At 39.2% G+C, this 19,219-nt stretch overlaps 1 protein-coding gene across 3 annotated transcripts in view; it reads right to left on the bottom strand.

The window, feature by feature from the left end:
* Nucleotides 1-19,219, bottom strand: part of ATRNL1 (attractin like 1) — a 512,979-nt gene that overhangs the window by 288,329 nt on the left and 205,431 nt on the right. For all 3 annotated transcript variants that reach the window (XM_079976622.1, XM_079976621.1, XM_079976623.1), the window contains exons 22-24: nucleotides 8,417-8,511; nucleotides 5,894-5,972; nucleotides 3,003-3,160 (exon numbers count right to left, since the gene is read on the bottom strand). In XM_079976622.1, coding sequence (XP_079832748.1) covers nucleotides 3,003-3,160; nucleotides 5,894-5,972; nucleotides 8,417-8,511 — 332 coding nt within the window. The remainder of the gene's footprint in view (nucleotides 1-3,002; nucleotides 3,161-5,893; nucleotides 5,973-8,416; nucleotides 8,512-19,219) is intronic.

A 19,219-nucleotide genomic window follows, 5' to 3' on the forward strand; every position in this document is an offset into this window, starting at 1 on the left:
TTCTGTTCTGAACTGAAGGTGCTATGAAGTCCTTAACAACTTGGAAAATAGATAAGTGAAGAAACACCTCTCTCAATACTGTCCTATCCAAGCAATGGTCTTTTCAGGGGCACCCCATATTTGAATGTTACATATGATATGGTTACAGAGGAAAGGGCTTTTTCTGTACTGGCACCTCACTTATAGAATTTTCTCCCCACTGAGAGCCACCTGGCAGCAATCTTGCCTTCATTTTGGCACCATGTTAAAACTCCCAATTTTACTTCTTAGATGTGTGGTTTGCATGGTCTACTTTGAAGACACCAGATGAAAAAACCTTTCACTGTAAAAGTTCTAAATGAAAATCCATTGCTATCTGGGCTTTGTATTTTAAACCTGTTACTTAATCATACTGTTTAAAGGAGGAGAAAAATAATGTTGTCCTATTGTACTATTTTCGACAAAAAAGTCACATATCATTATGACATAATTTCTGCATGATTTCTGCAGAGGTTACACATTGTAAAATATTATATTGAAACCTCAGGGTAAGCAAGAGAGGACACTACTGAACTGAAGAAGAAAAAACTTCATTGGAAAGTTCTTTTTGCTGAAGAAAGCATTCTGAAATAGCTCTGAACCACTAATGTTCGAAACAATCATTTTTATGTTGTGTGTTCAACAGTGCAGAAAGAATTAAGACCAATACATGTTGAATTTTATTGCTGTGTTGTATATTGTTACACATCTGAAGTACATTGCCTTTGAAACTGTGGGGGAGAAAACATATTTAACTTTTCTCTCCCATTTTAGTACATTTGTATTTTTAAAGTTTATACCAATGTCAAATTTTAACCTCGGTATTCATGTAAAGAGCTTTTGAGGAAGGCAGTATGCTTTCTGCATGTATTCATTCACCTATATACATGTAATTATATAGAACATATTCTAAATATATATAATATATAAGCAAGAAATACCTTCCATGCATGATTCTGCCATTTAATGAACACAAATTCCAGCTGCTAACTGATTAAATGATGACCTAACAAAAATCAGTTACTCTTTAGTGATCTTTTACCATCCTTGTACACATATATTTCCTGCAATCAAGTTCTTAGCCTTTGGATTGTTTGTTTTGAATTAACATAGCAATCACTCTCTGTCGCTGTCTTTCAGTCCATAGCAAGCTAATGCTATATGAAGACAGGTGATACAAAGATGATTCAAAAATACCCTAACCTAGTAGCAATATTTATAAACCAGCTCATTATCTTATTCCTTGTGAATAGCTTATTTTTCCTACTGGAATGCCTCACTGCAGACATATCCCATATGACTGAAGGTGTTAAAAGTATCAAAAAGCGAAGGCCAGTATAAGGGTATTTTATTCCAGTACTGTTTTTCATGTTCATAACGTTCACATATCCATGGATACTCAAGAATGAGAGCAGAGATGTCATGGAGATAAAGTTAAACAAATATTTTCAACAGTAGTTACGAAGAAGGAGAAAGTAGCTAGATTAGTAGGTCAAAACAGAAAAGGGAGTGAAAGGTTTAATTACCTGGATAAAATGCTACCTTTCTAAATGGGACAATATATATACCATGCAGATAAGATATTAAGGTAACATAAGCAGATCAGAAAGAATTAAAAGTACAGCTGACTTCATTTGGATTTTGGAGGTTAGACCATAGGAGACAGTGTGGTGCTAATGATGATGGCATTTGTAGTAATAAAATACAGTATCTTTCATTAGTTTTGCATACTTTTTGAATGCCCCATGTACACTGGAGGTCCAAATGTCCCAAGAGTTGGCAAAGCTACGCTATCAAATGGCCTACATTGGATGTAACACTGAAATATGCTTTATGTGAACATGCAGAAGCAAGCCTTTGGGTTGGCCATTTCCCCTTAGCATTGATTTGAAGGATGCTGGAAACATCCACTTCCCAGTTTAAACTATTGTTGTGCTCAAACCTGCAGGAAAATGTAATTAGTTTAAGACACCCTTACCTAAGCTGGTGCCCCAGGTAGCATGTCAAATGCTCAGAGATTATGGGAGCTGTAGTCCAAAACATATCAAGGGCACCAGGTTGGGGAGGTCAAACAAGTCTAAATTAATCTGTGGTTTATGGTCATGGCTTGTTAACAAGCTATGATTTTGCATTATATCTGAAACAGGGTTAATACCTGATGTCTCTGCCCATGGTGTCCACATACGAATTAGCTGTGCACACAGAATGGGAACAGTGTTTTTTAAAGAAAATAAAATTAAGAATTTTAATTTTGGATCCAGTCATAAATGCCTGACTCATGGAGTCTGTTGTACATTTCTAAGTATCCCTGAGCCCAAGAACAAAGCAATATTGACTTAAATACATATTTTAAGGATTGAACTTTTGGGCTTCAATCCTATACCACCTTACGTAGAAGTGGTAAGCCCCATCACACTTACCTCTGAGTAGGCATGTATATGTTTACACTGTCAGATGGCAAAAGAAGTATTAGAGAAGAGACACTGAAGCTAAATTTAAACATTGTGTTCATCTTAAATCAAATACTTCCAACTTTGTTTTATTGTTATGGAATACTTGGGTCCATGTACTAAATAATTATATATTTTCATAATCTTTGTATATATTCCAACATGTATAAATAGGTAGGTGAAAGGTAAGGAGTTTTGTATCACAGAAGCAGCTAGGAACAACATGACTAAGCAGTTGTGTTTAAGTTTCCATTCTGTAGAAGTATAAACTTTTTTCTTTCAGCAATCAGGTCTCATTAATTCACAAGGTTTTCAGAGAACTACTTGTTTTTTTAAATGATCAAAAAAATAAACCATGCATTAAAAAAATATGAACCACACAGATTTAACACTAAAGGAAACACCACAAGGCATTCACAATGACAGGGCCTTCCTCCATAGACAATACAGCCAGTTTTGCATTTCTGGTGGTCAGATCAGAGGAAAATGTTAATTTAATATAACAGAAGTATCATAGTTGTTATTTATACTAACCTGTATTTTGATTGGCCATGAAAAGTTGCTGACATATACATAGAAAGTGATGTTTGGGTTGCTCCGAAAGTTGAATTTTTCACAGGAAAAACTATCTCTGTATTCCTTTATATTAGCCCTTGAAACTACAGGAATCTCTTCTCCTGATATCGTTCCAGCTATGAGAGTACATAAAAATAATGAAAAGCAAGCCCATTAAAAAAAATAATTAGCTTGTAGTCCATTCCATCTCAAGGACACACATGGTGGGGCACAACAATAAAACTAACAGGTATCTAGATATCCATTACTATAACAAAACTGTAGACGGAAACAAATTTAAATTCCTCAAAGCTGCTTAATTCCACCTAGTCCAAGGAAGGAGAAACAGTTTCAGAAAATGCACATTCAGCCTTGGATGAATATTCAGGAGAAAAGAACACTGAATTGTGCTGGACAGAGTTCCTTTCTGCATACTTTGCTGCTTGAATCAAGCACACAGTTCATATGATCAAGACAGCACACTGGATTCATCTTTAAAATTATGATGGAATATTATGGGAAAAGATCTCTAAAGTATAACATCTCTATAAGTGACTTCTATACATTTTCAAAAATGGCATGAGTAATATAAAACAAACATTTATACATATATCCTTTATATACTAGCAAAGATTATGAATAATTGTTCAGATATTATGAATGATTAATGAAACATATAATGGATTTGAAAGTTATATCAACTTTATCCCATTTCACCACACAGCTAATACAGTTTCCTCAAGTTACACTAAAATTGAATAAGTTATTCAAGTGTGTAAAAAATGTATTTGTCTTGGTTGTGAAATATTACTTTAGTATCTCAACTATTCTTAGGATATCTCATATTCAACTTATTCCATTTGTAAGACATGAGAATCTTCAGCAATTCTGTTTGATCTGTAAATTGCTGAGCTGGCAAAAAGAAACAAAAGACCCCCCCCCAGTAGGGGATTTCAAGCAACAATGAAGTAAAAGTAAAAGAAACTACACCTCAAAGAAAGTATTATTAATTGGGAAACACACATTTGATAGCAAACAAGAGACTGCCTCTAATATGCAGAGTACAGTGTGGGGTGGAGGCTTCAGGAAGAACAGCAGGGGGGGCATTTGTCATTTTGCTTCTGGAAGTATTCTCCAGACTCGTGGAGGGGAAAGTACTGGGGAGAAAGAAGCTGGAACAAAGGATTTCAGTGGGAAATGGGTGAATGAATGTATTAAGCTCCCCTTCCCATGCTGCTTCTCCCTTCAAGTGACCACCCACACTTACTTTCATTGCTGGAAGTAATCATGAGAATGAAAATTCCATTTTTACCATGCATCTAGTTCCACACTAAACAGAACTAAGATTCAACAATGTACACTTTTAAAATCTGGAGTGGGAGTCCCATATTCTGCTTCACCAGTAAATGTTTGCATAGTAAATCATCCCTCAGTTTACTTAACAGTGTGTAGAGGGATGTGAATATGTGCTGCAGCACAACTCCCAATGTCTCTATGTGCAGTGCAACCCCAAAACTGCACTTATTTAGTGCAAAGGTCTGAAAGGGTCTTGTAAGCATATTTGCAAGCCTCCTTACAGTTAGGAACAATGCCTGATTATGAGGAGGCTTCTTAAGTACATAAGGTAAATGTGCTTGAAAGCTGCTCTTGTAACAGAGGTCGGACCTACAGCTGTGCCCCAGCCTGCTGCAAATTTTCACCCTTGCATTTGCAGGATGAATACCCGAAGAGGATTTGTGTCACTGTATTTTTTACATGTTTAAACAGACACACAAACACACACACACACACACACACACACGGACTAACTGAAGGACAAGGATGCAATGACAGGTCTCTTAGTGCTAGTTTTATGCAGTAATGAAACTTTGTCTCATTTTACTGAAAATCATAAAAATTTCTTTAGGGAACGGTACAGTTTGACTGCCCATGGCACCATCCCTTGCCTCCCTATTAGCCCCTTGAACTATTAACATCAAGTTCTTCCTATTCAGCAGTTTGTGGTAGTGCACCTAGGTATGACACACAATCTGCAATGCTAGCACAGATCTCAGAAGAACAGGGAGTGCAGGTCTGCAAAATACAGAGATATACAGTGGATACACAATGTGGAGCTACACCTGGCTGCAATTCATCAGTGTGTGTACACCATATGTTCACAAATGCGCATCTCCCTTTCAAATGTTGCAGTGTTCCACAGGTAAAACCATAATTGACACCTGGAGAAACAGATCTGTCACATAAAGTGTGAAGTGCCTCCTGTTCTTAACCATTCTGCATAATTAATTAAAAATGCAATCAATGGTGCTCTCCTTGGATATATTTTCAGAAAGTCAACAGAACCAATTCAAAGAAACTTTCTAAACAAAGCTTTTTATTAAAGCCAATGGAGAAATTGGGTTCAAAAGTTTGAAAAAAAAGATAAGCAGGTTCTTTTATCAGCACACACAGAAGGATTTTATTGTTTGATATCAACGTTAAGGTTAATAATTAAATTCCAGGCTTGAACACTGAAACAAATAAATTAAAATCTCAGTCTCTGCAGTAGTTAAGAAAGTAATTTATCTTAATTAAAATCACTGCATTCATAACACTGCCATTCTAAAAATTTAAAGAGCATACAAGGTTTTGCTACCCAAGTAATTTTAATTGAATAGGGAAGAAAGTTAACATGTTAATGAACCTTTATTCAGATTGCAAATTATCTGAGTTTTAAGTAATATCATTAATAATGGCATAATGAGAATGGAAAAAGAATACATTTTATTAAGCTTTACTAATAAGAAACAAAAAGGCAATCATGTAAATATAGTTAGATGATAAGTACTTGAGGGAATATGGAAGTAGAAATACATTATGGGCTTTCTTACCTGTAGAGCCAATTGACCAAGTGATATTCAGGTTGAAGTTGTTTGATGCATTAATTGATATGTCCAAATTTTTGTTTGACTAAAAAAATTAAAAAGAAAATATGAAAATTACATAAGACTATTGCTTAAACAAGCAATGACCTTATTTCAACTACAGGTGTTCAAACATATGCCCTGATCTTAAACACACTGGGCATGCTCCACTGACGTAGTTTTTCACATGCTACAAGGCCTTCGTCCTCTACAGCTGATGACAGTGAAGGCCTCCATGAACTTGCAAAACTGCCATAGCTAATAACGGAAGCTCTTTGTGCATGTTACCATATTTACTAGAGTCTAATGCACCATCGACTCTAATGCACACCTCAATTTTCGGAACCTTGAAACCAAAAAAAAAGTATTTGCCGGTGAATGTAAATGTTCTATCAAATCTAAGGCGCATCTTAATATTCATAACATAATTTGGCCAAAAAAATAGAGCATTAGATTTGAGTAAATACGGTAGTTTCTGGAGTGCAATCACTACTGATTTCAAGGGGCTTCCCATTGATTTGCTAATGGACAATTCCCCACAGCCACCAAAAAAGCTGTTCTTCTAGAGCAGGCTTCCTCAAACTCGGCCTTCCAGATGTTTTGAGACTACAATTCCCAGCATCCCTGACCACTGGTCCTGCTAGCTAGGGATCAAGGGAGTTGTAGGCCAAAAACATATGGCGGGCCGAGTTTGAGGAAGTCTGTTCTAGAGAAAGTAGGCTGCTTATCATCAATAACAGAAGAAAGGAGTAGTAGTACCTTCCCTGCCCTTGCTAGTGAAGCTGTAGGGTTGTAGGAAATGGCTGATTACATCAGGATATTAGCTAATAAACTCAGGAATGTTTAACTGAAAAGGAATATATCCAAGAGAATATAAGACTAACAATCTATCCATTTCACATGATAATATAAAATCCAACTTGAAATTTTATTTATAAGATTCAATAAAATTAACATGGACCCAAATGTTTTCCTATATTTTTTAGCTATAGTAAAGTCCAAATTAGTTGTTTTCTCAAGCAAGATTTCAGATTCACACCGTAGAAGAAGGTTGCAATCCTATACACACTTACCTGGGAGTAAGTCCAACTGAAGTCAATGAGCTTACTTCTAAGCAGATATGCATAGGATTGCACGGTAATTTGGTTAATTCAGAATTAAGGTGTGGAGCACCTCTTCAAATTGCATGCTCCTGAGAAATAAAAGCTCAGCCATCAATGTCAATAGCTCTACAAAAAGGCATCTAAATTGCTACTATATTTGTAAAGTATGTGATATTATTAGGAAAAATGCTACGAACTGCAGCGTTCCCATCTCACAACCACACAAGATATGTTTCAAGTTAATGTGTTGCTGATGAGTGTTTTCAGAGCAGAATTATTGCACTTCTCAGATCTGCTAAAGCATAAGGAATAATTTTACATTAACTCTGCATAGAGTTAGTGTCATTGCATAGTTAAAGGTTTTTAAATTTATCATGTAGTTATTAACAATATTTTTATACTGCCCATTAACAAACATTTATCTGCAGTACACAGAAAATAGTCAAAATAAGAATACAGCTTGAGCATAAAAATGAGTATCAGAATATAAGCAGGATAAAACCAACAACAGTAAAAACAGTAGTTTCCAAGGTCTAAAAAGCAAAAAACTTGTTTCTAAAACTGAAAAATCTGGGACATATAGTCTACACCAGCTCCCAAAAAGTCTACAGTGTAAGCACCAGGTTAGCATTTCCATCAGTGAGAAGCCCTCTCCCTAATGGCTACCACCTCACTTCACTGGTAGAGATACCTGGAGAAGGAACTCTGAAAATGAACTTCAGGTCTTGAGAAGTGTATATATGGGTATCCTGGCTTTTAAAACAGCAACACTTTAAATATGGAATGAACACACACAAACACACACACTTTATTTAACTTCTATAAACATCTGCCCTATCCACTGCCTTGTCCAAGAAAAAATAAATATGTTTCACACCTTACAGTACTATCCTAACCACGTCTACTAAGACATTAGTCCTACTGAATTCAATAGGGCTTACTCCCAAGTAGGTGGGGCAAGGATTGCAGCCTTAACAAGGGATTAATTGCAGTGACAAGCAGCTATTCATCCGCATACAAGTGAGGAGGCACTGTGATATGCTCCACTGCAGAAAGACTGAAGCTAGCCAGCAACCAGTATGAGAGCATTAGGAAACATTTGGGCATCTGCAGGAGTGAGACAACTTAATTTACATATGTGTGGAATGGAAATTGATTTGAGTCCTAATGGATGAGGATATATATTTTACTTCAAAATCTGAGTTCAGTTATTATTCAAAACCTGAAGAAACCACTTGTTTTCCCTGAACTGAAAGTTGTTTATTTCATCCCTTCTTACTACCTTTTAGTTCCTACAAACAGATTTAGAAAACCACCAGATATAATGGATACCTAGTCTATGATCACTAAATAATCATATTAGAGGCAGTTACTTATATTAGCTCACCTGTTCAGGATTTGCAATGAAGTTTATGGCAGTGTGATGGCGATCATCTTCTTGTAATAAGCTGAAGGTAAACTGATAGTCAATCAGTAAGCTGTCTGTGGACAAAACATTTAGAAATTAGCAGATGAGATTGTCTTATATTCAGATATATCTGAAGAAGTGTGAATGCACACGAAAGCTTATAACCAGAACAAACTTAGTTGGTTTCTAAGGTGCTACTGGACAATTTGTTTGTTTATTTAGTCATGAATATTGTACATGGTTCTTCACTTGATTTGTTTGTGCTTTTATAATGGAAATAATCCATTTTGACCAGAGACTGATGTTCCAACAGACTAACAAGTCCCTGGACTACAGCCCATGATTTTCATAATGTGGCACTGAACCAGTCTGCTAATTTTCCCCTAAAAGTTTATCAGTTAAAAGGGTCCTTTCCAGTGGTATTTGTAATGTTGCTGGAGGGTTTTTTTATATTGATGAGAGTGCGGGGGGGGGGTGTTGTTAAGTGGTCCACTGAGACCTGTCCCCCTGCAATTTTTAAGTGGTTCAAGAAACCACAAAATTTGAGAAGCACTGCTCAATTAATACTGTATGATTGGGAGATCATGGAATTGACCTACAAATCTTTTCACCTTTCTGTGGTATTGCATTGGTCTGCTCAGTCCTTCTATCTCAAGCCACAGCATGGAAAGAAGCAAGTGGAATGCAACAGTACTATGGGTCAGAGTAAAATATTGCCAGATTTTTACCATGAATTCTATTTGAAAAATTTAAATATTCCTGTAAAGCTGTACTATGCAATATATCTGAGTCACACAGCACAAAGGTCCATGAATTCTAATCATGGTCATATCTTTTCTAATATAGTTTTGCATTTCAACTGTTATCATTCTTGGATAACAGTCCTGGCAGGAGTCCTAATTTGTCTTTGATGTCATTATCCCCAAAACATGTTCTTGAACTTCTAGGACAGTGACAATTATCAGGAGAAAAAGACTTGCCACAAACCACTTGAGTAGCTATCATCCCATGTTGACAAAATGTTCTTTAGAGTAAACTATTGTAACTGCGAGAAGAAATCAGTCATTCCCCCATTACCCATGCATAGGAAGTACCGACCCACAGCAACAGCAGAAATATCAAGATGATAACACAGAACCTATCCCACATAAAATGCAAGAGCACATAGTGTCTCCCCAACCACAATTCTACAGCTCACTAGTCAGGAGGCATACATGTAGAAACCCTTAACAGAAAGGTTAAAGTACATCTGAATGTCAATGATTTGACAGAGAACACCCACAAATCACATTTCTATTGGTGCTTTAAACATACACCACTCTTCACCCCCCCCCATAACTAATGTTATGCTGATCTTGAGCATGGAATTGAGCCCTCAGTGAGCATATTCTTCTGCATTCCTGTCATGCCCCAATTCCACTTAACACTGACTTAACATTATGTCATTAATGTCATTGCTACGCCATTATGTCATCAAAATACCTTTACTTCAATGGTGAAATTTGGAGATCCACCGACATAGGAAATTTAGTAGCAATCCTAACTTCTTCCACCAGCATCAGTCAGAGTATGTGTCACCAGTATTAGCAAAATTGATGCCTTAATTTAAGAAGAATGGGTGCCATTTTCCTGTTAGATTTCCTTCAGCTATATCCAATTACTAATGTCAGCCACAGGAGTGCTACATTAATTTAACATAAATACCAAAGAAAAAGAGAGCAGCTCAGCTGGGAGTGAAATTTTAGATTTCCATACCCAGCCACAACATTTATGAGGTTATCTGCAGTTTTATCATTTTTGCTCCTAAGTTTCAGTATGGGATAACTTCTCCAAGAGGTTATGTTTCAATGATATTCCATATTACAGGTGTCTGTGATGTTTTTAAAAATTAAGATGTTTTTAAAAATTAAGATGAACCTGAACAAGCAGCATATCACATTGCTATTTTTTTAATGCAAAATAAGCAAGATCCATGTAACAACACATGTTTACCTTGGTATGTTAACAGAAGGTTCAGTTTATTACCAAAATTCTTCTGTTAGCAAACATGCCTGCACAAAGACTTTTAATTCTATCACAAACATTTAATCAAAGGTACAGATTATATATCCATAACCTTTGCATTCAAAACACAGACTATTCAAGAGCCTGTTTGAGTTTACATAAGACGGATTCACAAAAACAAATTACTTTAATTAGGAAAGAAGTCTGTATTGATTGTGACCAAATTAAAGTGAGATGTTTAGCATTAGGAGAGCAGAAAGGCTGATGACTTTAAAGCAGCCAGACATCATGTTCCTATCATCTCAGTGGCATCCATGTTAAAACAGCTTAAGCAACAGTATCAAGGGTGCATCACTGGAGTAGGTAAAAGGGCCACAACACAGGGCAACTAATATAGGTTTTGTTATCAGGAACCACTCAGTCTTTGTTAGTACAGTGGTACCTCTGGTTACGTACTTAATTCATTCTGGAGGTCCGTTCTTAACCTGAAACTGTTCTTAACCTGAGGTACCACTTTAGCTAATGGGGCTTCCCGCTGCCGCCACGCAATTTCTGTTCTCATCCTGAAGCAAAGTTCTTAACCCGAGGTACTATTTCTGGGTTAGTGGAGTCTGTAACCTGAATCGTATGTAACCCGAAGCATATGTAACCCAAGGTACCACTGTATACACTAGTAGAATTGTGGATGAGCCCTGAGCCACATTACCTGTGGTCAAGACAACAGAATTCCAGCAAAGAACAACATACAGCTAATTTTCTAGCATGCTTTGTGACTTAATTTATTTGTTCCCCAAGTGGTCAACCTAATTACATAAAGGGAATAAAAAAGAAAGCACAACCATGGCAACAGATAACATATATCAGCACTTTACCCCAATTAATATAAAAGGGGTTCTTGTGAATAGAACAGCACATTAGTGGTGGAATGACATCTTGACTCAGGGAGGGAGGGGAGAAAGGGAGGGGAAGTACCAATGGTTTTATTGACAGGTGGATCTTGGGGTATTCAAGTGCTTGAAATGCAAATATTTCAGAGGTCCTCCCATATTTGAACAGCATATGGTTTATACAATGTAATCATATGTAAACGCAAAAAAATTCATAATGCCAATGTGCCAATGTGCATGGTGAAAAAACTGTAGATAAGACACTTCTCTTTTGGCTACAGATCTGTATTATATTGTTCTGCAGCTTGAAATATATACTTAATGTAGTACTTGAGTCAAATTATCCAGATTCATCTTTACTTTCAAATCTTTTCGTTCTTATACATGCGTAATTCACAGTATGTTTTTCAATAGTAGTAATAAAAAAACAAAAAACAAAACCCCACAGTGTTAATTATAATGGATTTTCTTAGAGCTAGCTGTTAAATGTCTCACATTCAATACAGATTTCCTTCTTAAGTATGAGACAAAGTTTAATGAGGAGCAGAAGTTGAAGTATACATTGACTTTTATTGTATTAATATTTTAATTTCTAGTGATATTTTAAATAATTGCTAATTTACCGGGTATCAATTTTGAAAAAAAATATTTTTTCTGAATTATTATGTTTATGTGTGCCCCTTATCTTCCTCTGATCACTCATTGTCATCCCACCATCAATCCCCTGACTCTGAGCCTTCTTCCCTTAGGAGTTCCCCAGTTAGTGCCTCCCACCACTCCTCTGCCTCCAGCCAGTCTACGACACCATTGCAAAGCATGTGTGTGTATGCATGTTTTCTTTTCTATCACATCTTGTATAGTCAATTACATGACTTCAAACTCAGTATAAATACTGCACTAAGTCAGAGCAGAATTTTTTTACACCCACTATGGACTCATTAAGGTCTACAAAAGGTCAGGGCCATTCTCAAGCAAGCAGTGCATATAAATAATTTGAACATTTTGCTACAAATAGAAGAGACATTAGTGGTTATTTCTCTGAAGAAAAGTTAACACATGCACAGAAGTACTTCAAAACTGGAGCATTCATCTGGATAAGCAAGAGTTGTCCGAATCAGCTCCACATGTCTGCAATGAGCACTGTAAAACTATATCTCAAGAACTAAAGAAAAACCACTATTTAAGTAAGGAAATAAAAGTAAGAAAAATGTGTAAACAACCATTTAATTTCAGTAAAGCTGCTCAATTAAGGAGCAATTCACTTTCTAGTGAGCGTAAATGACTCTAGTGCAGGTTAACGAGTATTTTGTTTTTGTATCCTGTAGGGAATACGGACATTGTTCTAGTCAAATCCATATAAGATATGCCTTAACATTTGGCCTCTTAAAATGTTTGGCTGTAGCCCATGAATGCTCAGGAAAACAACATACTGAGGGAAAACCTAAACCTCCAGAGAGGCAATGTTAATGCAGTAAACTATTAATCCAACTACTGCCAACACATGAAAGTCACTTTTTCCATTCAACAAGTGGAATTTGGTATATATGGCTCTTCTAATCAACTACAATAGCCTGAATGGAGCAGTATACTTGATGTGGGAGGCATTCAACTAGTGCATATTTTTTAACCTCTTCAATGTCCTGTCTCTCAATCTGGATGAAGGACTCAGACTATATTCTCTGCCAATAACTTTAATGCTCAAATCTGTATAGTACAGAAGCGAGGCAAGGATCAGTGACACAGCAAGTGCAAGGCATGACTACGCATGCTATGGTACTGATCCCACAAGTGACATGTCTCCTGGGCAACTATTATAAAGAAGAGAGAAAGGAATGACTTCAGCATGGCAAGTAAGATGTTTCTTTAGAATGGACAAGCAAATGGGAACTCCTTTGGGTGAGCTGGGCTGAGCCTGAGCTGTCCATTTGCACCAGAGCTAGTATCTCCAAATCCTGGGGAGTATGTTACCGTATTTTTCACTCTATATCATGCACCACACCATAACACGCACGTAGTTTTTAGAGGAGGAAAACAAGAAAAAAATATTCTAAACGAAACAGTGGATGCATGATTTTTGTGGTTCATGCTGTGGCCACAGACATGTGATCTGATGGTGAGTTTGGGGTAGCCTAATGCAAAAATCCTGAGGATCCATGTGGATCCATGCGAAAGTTGCCCTAAAGTCGCAGGGGCGCTGGAAGTCGCAGGGGCGCTGGGGGAGTGAACGGGAAGCAAGAGAAGCAGAACGATGCCTCACACACACACAGACACACAGAGTATCAATCCTAAAGTCGCAGGAGAGCGCAGGGGCACTGGCAGAGTGAACGGAAAGCAAGAGGAGGAGAACAATGCCTCACACACACAGACACGCAGAGTATCTATCCTAAAGTAGCAGGAGAGCGCAGGGGCGCTGGGTGAGTGAACGGAAAGCAAGAGAAGGAGAACGATGCCTCACACACACAGACACGCAGAGTATCAATCCTAAAGTCGCAGGAAAGCGCAGGGGCACTGGGAGAGTGAACGGGAAGCAGGAGGAGGAGAACGATAGCTCAAGCACACACACACAGCCCCTATAGTGGCTAATCCAAAATCGGACAGCAAAAAACTGCAGGCAGGGACAGAAAGCACGGGGTTGTTTTAAAGCAGCCAACCCTGCTCTGCTTCTCTCCCTCCTCCCCAGTTTGGCTGGCTGAAAAGCTTTGCTGCTACTTAGCGAGCTCAGTGGGGAGGAGAGAGGGACATAGAGCACGGGGTTGTTTTAAAACAGCCGACCAGACAGGAGCCGCTTACACTCGTGTAAGCGTCTCCTCTCCTCTCCCGCTCTGCTTTTCTCCCTCCTCCCCGGCTCGGCTCGCTTACACCCGCTTTGCTGTTTCAAAGGAAGCCACGGACTGCTCACGACTGCAGCAGATTCCCCCGCCATCCGTAGGCATTCGCTCCATAACACGCAAAAACATTTCCCCTTACTTTCTAGGAGGAAAAAACTGTGTGTTATGGAGCGAAAATTACGGTAGTTTATGTTTGCTTGCAAAGAAAAAGCAGGTCATGGCCAGTTCCTTTTTTCTAGGAAAAAAAGTTGCCAGTACTCATTGGCGGCTTCTATGCCCGCTCTACCCCAACCATCACGAGCGCTGCCAGTGTGGTAACCAGGCTGCCATGGGCCAGCAGCAGAGCACAGTACACGGTGAAGTAAGCTCGTCACAAACTGCGCTTCCCACTCTCATGCTCCTCGGGGAGCAGGACTCGTGTGCTTCAGCCAGTCCCAGTAGGTGGTGGCCAGACTCTGGTGGGACTTTGTTCATGCAGCGGCTCCCCATGCAGATGAGCATCTCTGGGCAGGGAGATGCCAGTACTGTGAACCAGTGAGTATCACAAGCACTGATCATGACTATTAAGGGTTATTGTCTGTGCCTAGATGAGCTCATATGAGGTATAAGTCAGAAGGAGCTGCCAGTCACTCAGCACAAATTAGAGTATAAGTAGCCCTGTATTTCGCCTGCCAACCTAGCAGTTCGAAAGCACCTCCGGGTGCAAGTAGATAAATAGGGACCGCTTACCAGCGGGAAGGTAAACGGCGTTTCCGTGTCGGCTCTGGCTCTGGCCAGAGCAGCGATGTCACGCTGGCCACGTGACCCGGAAGTGTCTCCGGACAGCGCTGGCCCCTGGCCTCTTAAGTGAGATGGGCGCACAACCCCAGAGTCTGTCAAGACTGGCCCGTACGGGCAGGGGTACCTTTACCTTTACCTTTTTAGCCCTGTATTTGTAACGCAGTTGGGGTGGAGTGGCTGGCTGGCAGGCACTGATCTATGCTGAATTTCTGCAGGGAGACTATTTGCTGAGAAGACCTATTTCTAAGCTGTCTGTCTAGAACTAAAGGCAGTCAGAGGTAGGAACTGCACTGTACTTTTTACTGAGCTACCTGTCAGCGCTAAGGAGACTCAGCTTCCATAAAGCATGATTAGTCTGCATACTATCAGTGGTTGGTTTGGGGGGGGGCAATGGTATTTTGCTGGTGTCGGCAGCACTGCATTTAACTGAGATGGGGAGGGACAAGGCAAAGCAAGGGCAAGGCAGTGGAACTCTCTGTTGGTAGCAGCTCTCCAGGTGCCACTCGCTCACTATTACCAAGCCAGAGCTCCTCTGATATTGCTGCCACCTCACCCCATCCCTGTTCCAAGAAGCAGCAGATCACCAGTGGGAGGACTGCCTCCAGCCTCCACCTGCTTAGTGAGCCACTACAGCAGTTGCTTAAATCGAAAGTGACCATTTTTCAAAAGTGTGGTTAGCAGTACTCAACTTTGCAAAGAACAGAGTACCACGCTGAACAAGCAATTTCAGCATAAGGGTGCAGGTTGTTTAAATGGCACATAAAGTCTTAATGCACGATATAGAGAGAAGGTCAACACATCCACACATTTAATAACTGTTTTGTGAAGAGCTTCCCTTTCCTTAACAAATTGCATTGTCATTAAAAATATTTATGAACATACAGAATTAAGACTCAGAGCAGGGATAGGGAATCTGCAGCCCTCTCACATGCTCCTGGATGCCAACCTCCATCAGCCCCAAGGTCACAGAAGACAGCAGTGGTAATACAATTTTGAATTGTATAGATTGCATTCATCACCCAAAAGAAAGCTTCTAAAGGACCAGTATTACAAAATATATTTGTGCTATTTTTGCTCACTTGTTTAATAAGAACATTGTAACATGTGTTTCATCCATTTTAAAAATTCTTTTTTAGGAGACTTTCTAGTTTTAAACAATGCATGTCATTATCAAACTATTGTATATCTATATATATATTTCTTTTGCAAGGTGTACACTGTTCAGATGTTGTCTTTTATTTTTGCTAAGTTATTTGAATACAAACTAGTCAGATCCCTTTATGTTTCCAGAAGTGTGACTTTCATGATAGTGCTGTTAGCAACCATACAGAATGTACCGTATTTTTTGTCCCATAGGACGCTCCGTCCCATAGGACGCACCTACTTTTTTTTGGGGGGGGGGATAAAGGAATTTTTTTCCCTTTATTTCCCCCCAAAACCAGGTTGGGGAACAGTGGGATGGCGGCGCTGCGCCTCCCCGCTGTCCCCCGAGCTTGTGGGGCTGGCCGATGTCTGTCCGGCGCGCGGGGCGCTCTGCTTCAGGGTGCCGCGCGCGCCGGGCAGCAGGCTGCTATCCGCAGTGTGGGGAGCCCTGCGGGGAACTCCTGCAGGGCTCGCCACGCTGCGGATGTCTGTCCGGCGCGGGGCGCTCTGCTTCAGGGCGCCCCACCCGCCGGGCAGCAGGCTGCTATCCACAGGGTGGGGAGCCCTGCAGGGAACTCCTGCAGGGCTCCCCACGCTGCGGATGTCTGTCCAGCGCGCGGGGCGCTCTGCTTCAGGGCGCCCCGCCCGCCGGGCGGCAGGCTGCGGACACCTGCACGAAGCACGGGGCATCCTCCAAAGGGCTTCCAGCAATTAATTTATTACAATACATCTGTCCTCTGTTCACAACAGATTAAATTTTGAATTTTATGTTTTTAATATACACCACTCTGGGATCTCTCTGCAGATGAAGGGCGGTATATAAAACAAATTAATAATGATGACATCATCAACAACAACAGAGCCATGAGGAATAGCATCAGTAGAAAATGATTTGTAGCTTCCCGTGATTGCTGAAGGTACACCTCTTTGCCCTGGCTTTTGACACAGATGTATATTCTTAGGATCCTCCTTATTTCTGTAATTGTAAGCTGTTTTAAATATTGTGTTTTAATGTTGTCAACCAACACCAACAACCTTAATTTAGTTCTACTATTTGAAATTCCTTAAATAGTAATAGGTCTTGAATTATATTCATGTATGCAAAAGTGTGAAACAAAGCAACATGAACAGAGCATGAAAACTGGGTTTGAAAGAAATATGGTAGAAATGAATATTTATGGGAAAATTGCTTTGGTTTGTGGTGGGGAATGGAAGGACAAATTGGTATTCAGAATGTGGGAAATTACACTGGGAAGATCTTGAAAATACATTAATATAAATTCTGAAGGGTACCTTGGAGGGAAATAGATCAGTAGTAGTAGTAGTAGTACTAGTAGTTGTTGTTAAAATTGTACAATAGGGGTGTAGAAATGATAAATGGGTTTGGTTGTTGCTGAAGAATTTAAGAAGCATTCTTTGGGGTCAGATCAAAGTGCTTCTCGTAAAGCCTTTGTGAGAGTTCAAACCGAATATTCACAAAATACCTGTCTCCGTTATGATCTCCCTTGCCTCAAGGCCCAAAAGCTGCAGCAGAGCCCCAGAGAAGTATCTTTTCCCAGCAGGGAATGGGACTATGTATCAGAATCTCCAGTGAGAAACTGATACTATACACATCATTCCTGGCAAGATGACAGCCTAAGGACACCCCGAAGTAAAAAACTGCAAACTAGAAAAAACTGCAGAACAAAAATTTCTAAATAAGGCTATGGTTATTTTTGTCTAACACCATCATTATGTTATATCACATTTTGTGGATAAACCATCTGCTATATCTATTATTTTCTACATATTATATTGCTACTCTAATTCAAGATGCAATTTGTTCCACTAGCCATCCTTAAATACTATGGAGATTTTTAGACAGCTTTTATTCCTAGATTACCAAATATTGAAAGTACAATGACAGTTTGTGGTGATCATCACTACTACATTTAACAGTAATAAAAATAGCCTCAATCTGCAAAGTCAATTAGTGTCAGATATAATTGCTGAAGCTCATTACTCCAAGTCAAGCATGACAGCTTTACAATTACAGTAGGTATTTAGTTTAAACAAATGGTGTCCCAAAAGAAAACTAGCAATAAAAAGCCGGTAGCAGAAATTGCTAGGCCGTATCTTACACTTCACCCAAATTATTTGTGGTAGGGTTTTTTTGCCTCTGAAACCTGCCATTTTTTTTTTAGATCTTGATTGGAAATTTCAACTTCATTGATTATAATCAATTTCTGCTAATGCATACTAATATTATTTTAGAATATAAACTAATGTCCACAAAACATTGTGAATATAACAAGCTATTTAAGTATAGTAAGGCTGCCACCTAGTGCTGGATAACACTTTCTACTGTTCTTTACTAACTAATGTTTAAAGTAAAAAATTAAATACTTTTTTACATTCAAAAATGTGGCATTAAATACACGTGATTACTTAGAAATTATATGTGTGTAAATGTATATTTGAAAGGAGCAGAATGCATTCTCTTAAGTATAAAAAGTATCTTTGTACAACAAGGTTTACTCATTTTAATACCTTTCACAGTGGAGGAAAACGAATTTAATTACTATATAGATATATACATACAAATAATCTTGTAACATAATTAGGAGTGTTGTTCTCCACAGCTTGGTTTGGGGGTGCCCACGAATATTTCCACACTTGAATCAGAGTTCTCATTTGTTAATCCCAATCACTCTCCTCCACTGCCCTTTCATATAGGCAGTTACTGCAGTCACTATGTGGATACCTTGTTGTTCATCTGGTGACTAGGAAATAGCTCCAAGACATAACCAGCCTTCTACAGCCACTAGATTTCTAGGGTGGTGGCATATCATTGAACACAGAATCACTTGCCAAAAAACAAAAAGAAAAGAAAACCCAGTACAGTCATACCTCGGGTTACAGACGCTTCAAGTTGTGCTTTTTCGGGTTGCGGACCGCCAAAACCTGGAAGTACCGGAACGGGTTACTTCTGGGTTTCGGCAGTCGCGCATGTGCAGAAGTACTAAATCATGCTTTGCGCATGCGCAGATGCACCAAATCGCAACCCGCGTGTGCGCAGATGCGCCGCTGCGGGTTGCGAACGTGCATCCCGCATGGATCACATTCGCAAGCCGAGCGCCCACTGTACTATTTTGGAGAGC

Source organism: Podarcis cretensis (genome assembly GCF_951804945.1).
Source record: "Podarcis cretensis genome assembly, chromosome: 5".
NCBI classification, from domain to species: Eukaryota; Metazoa; Chordata; class Lepidosauria; order Squamata; family Lacertidae; genus Podarcis; species Podarcis cretensis.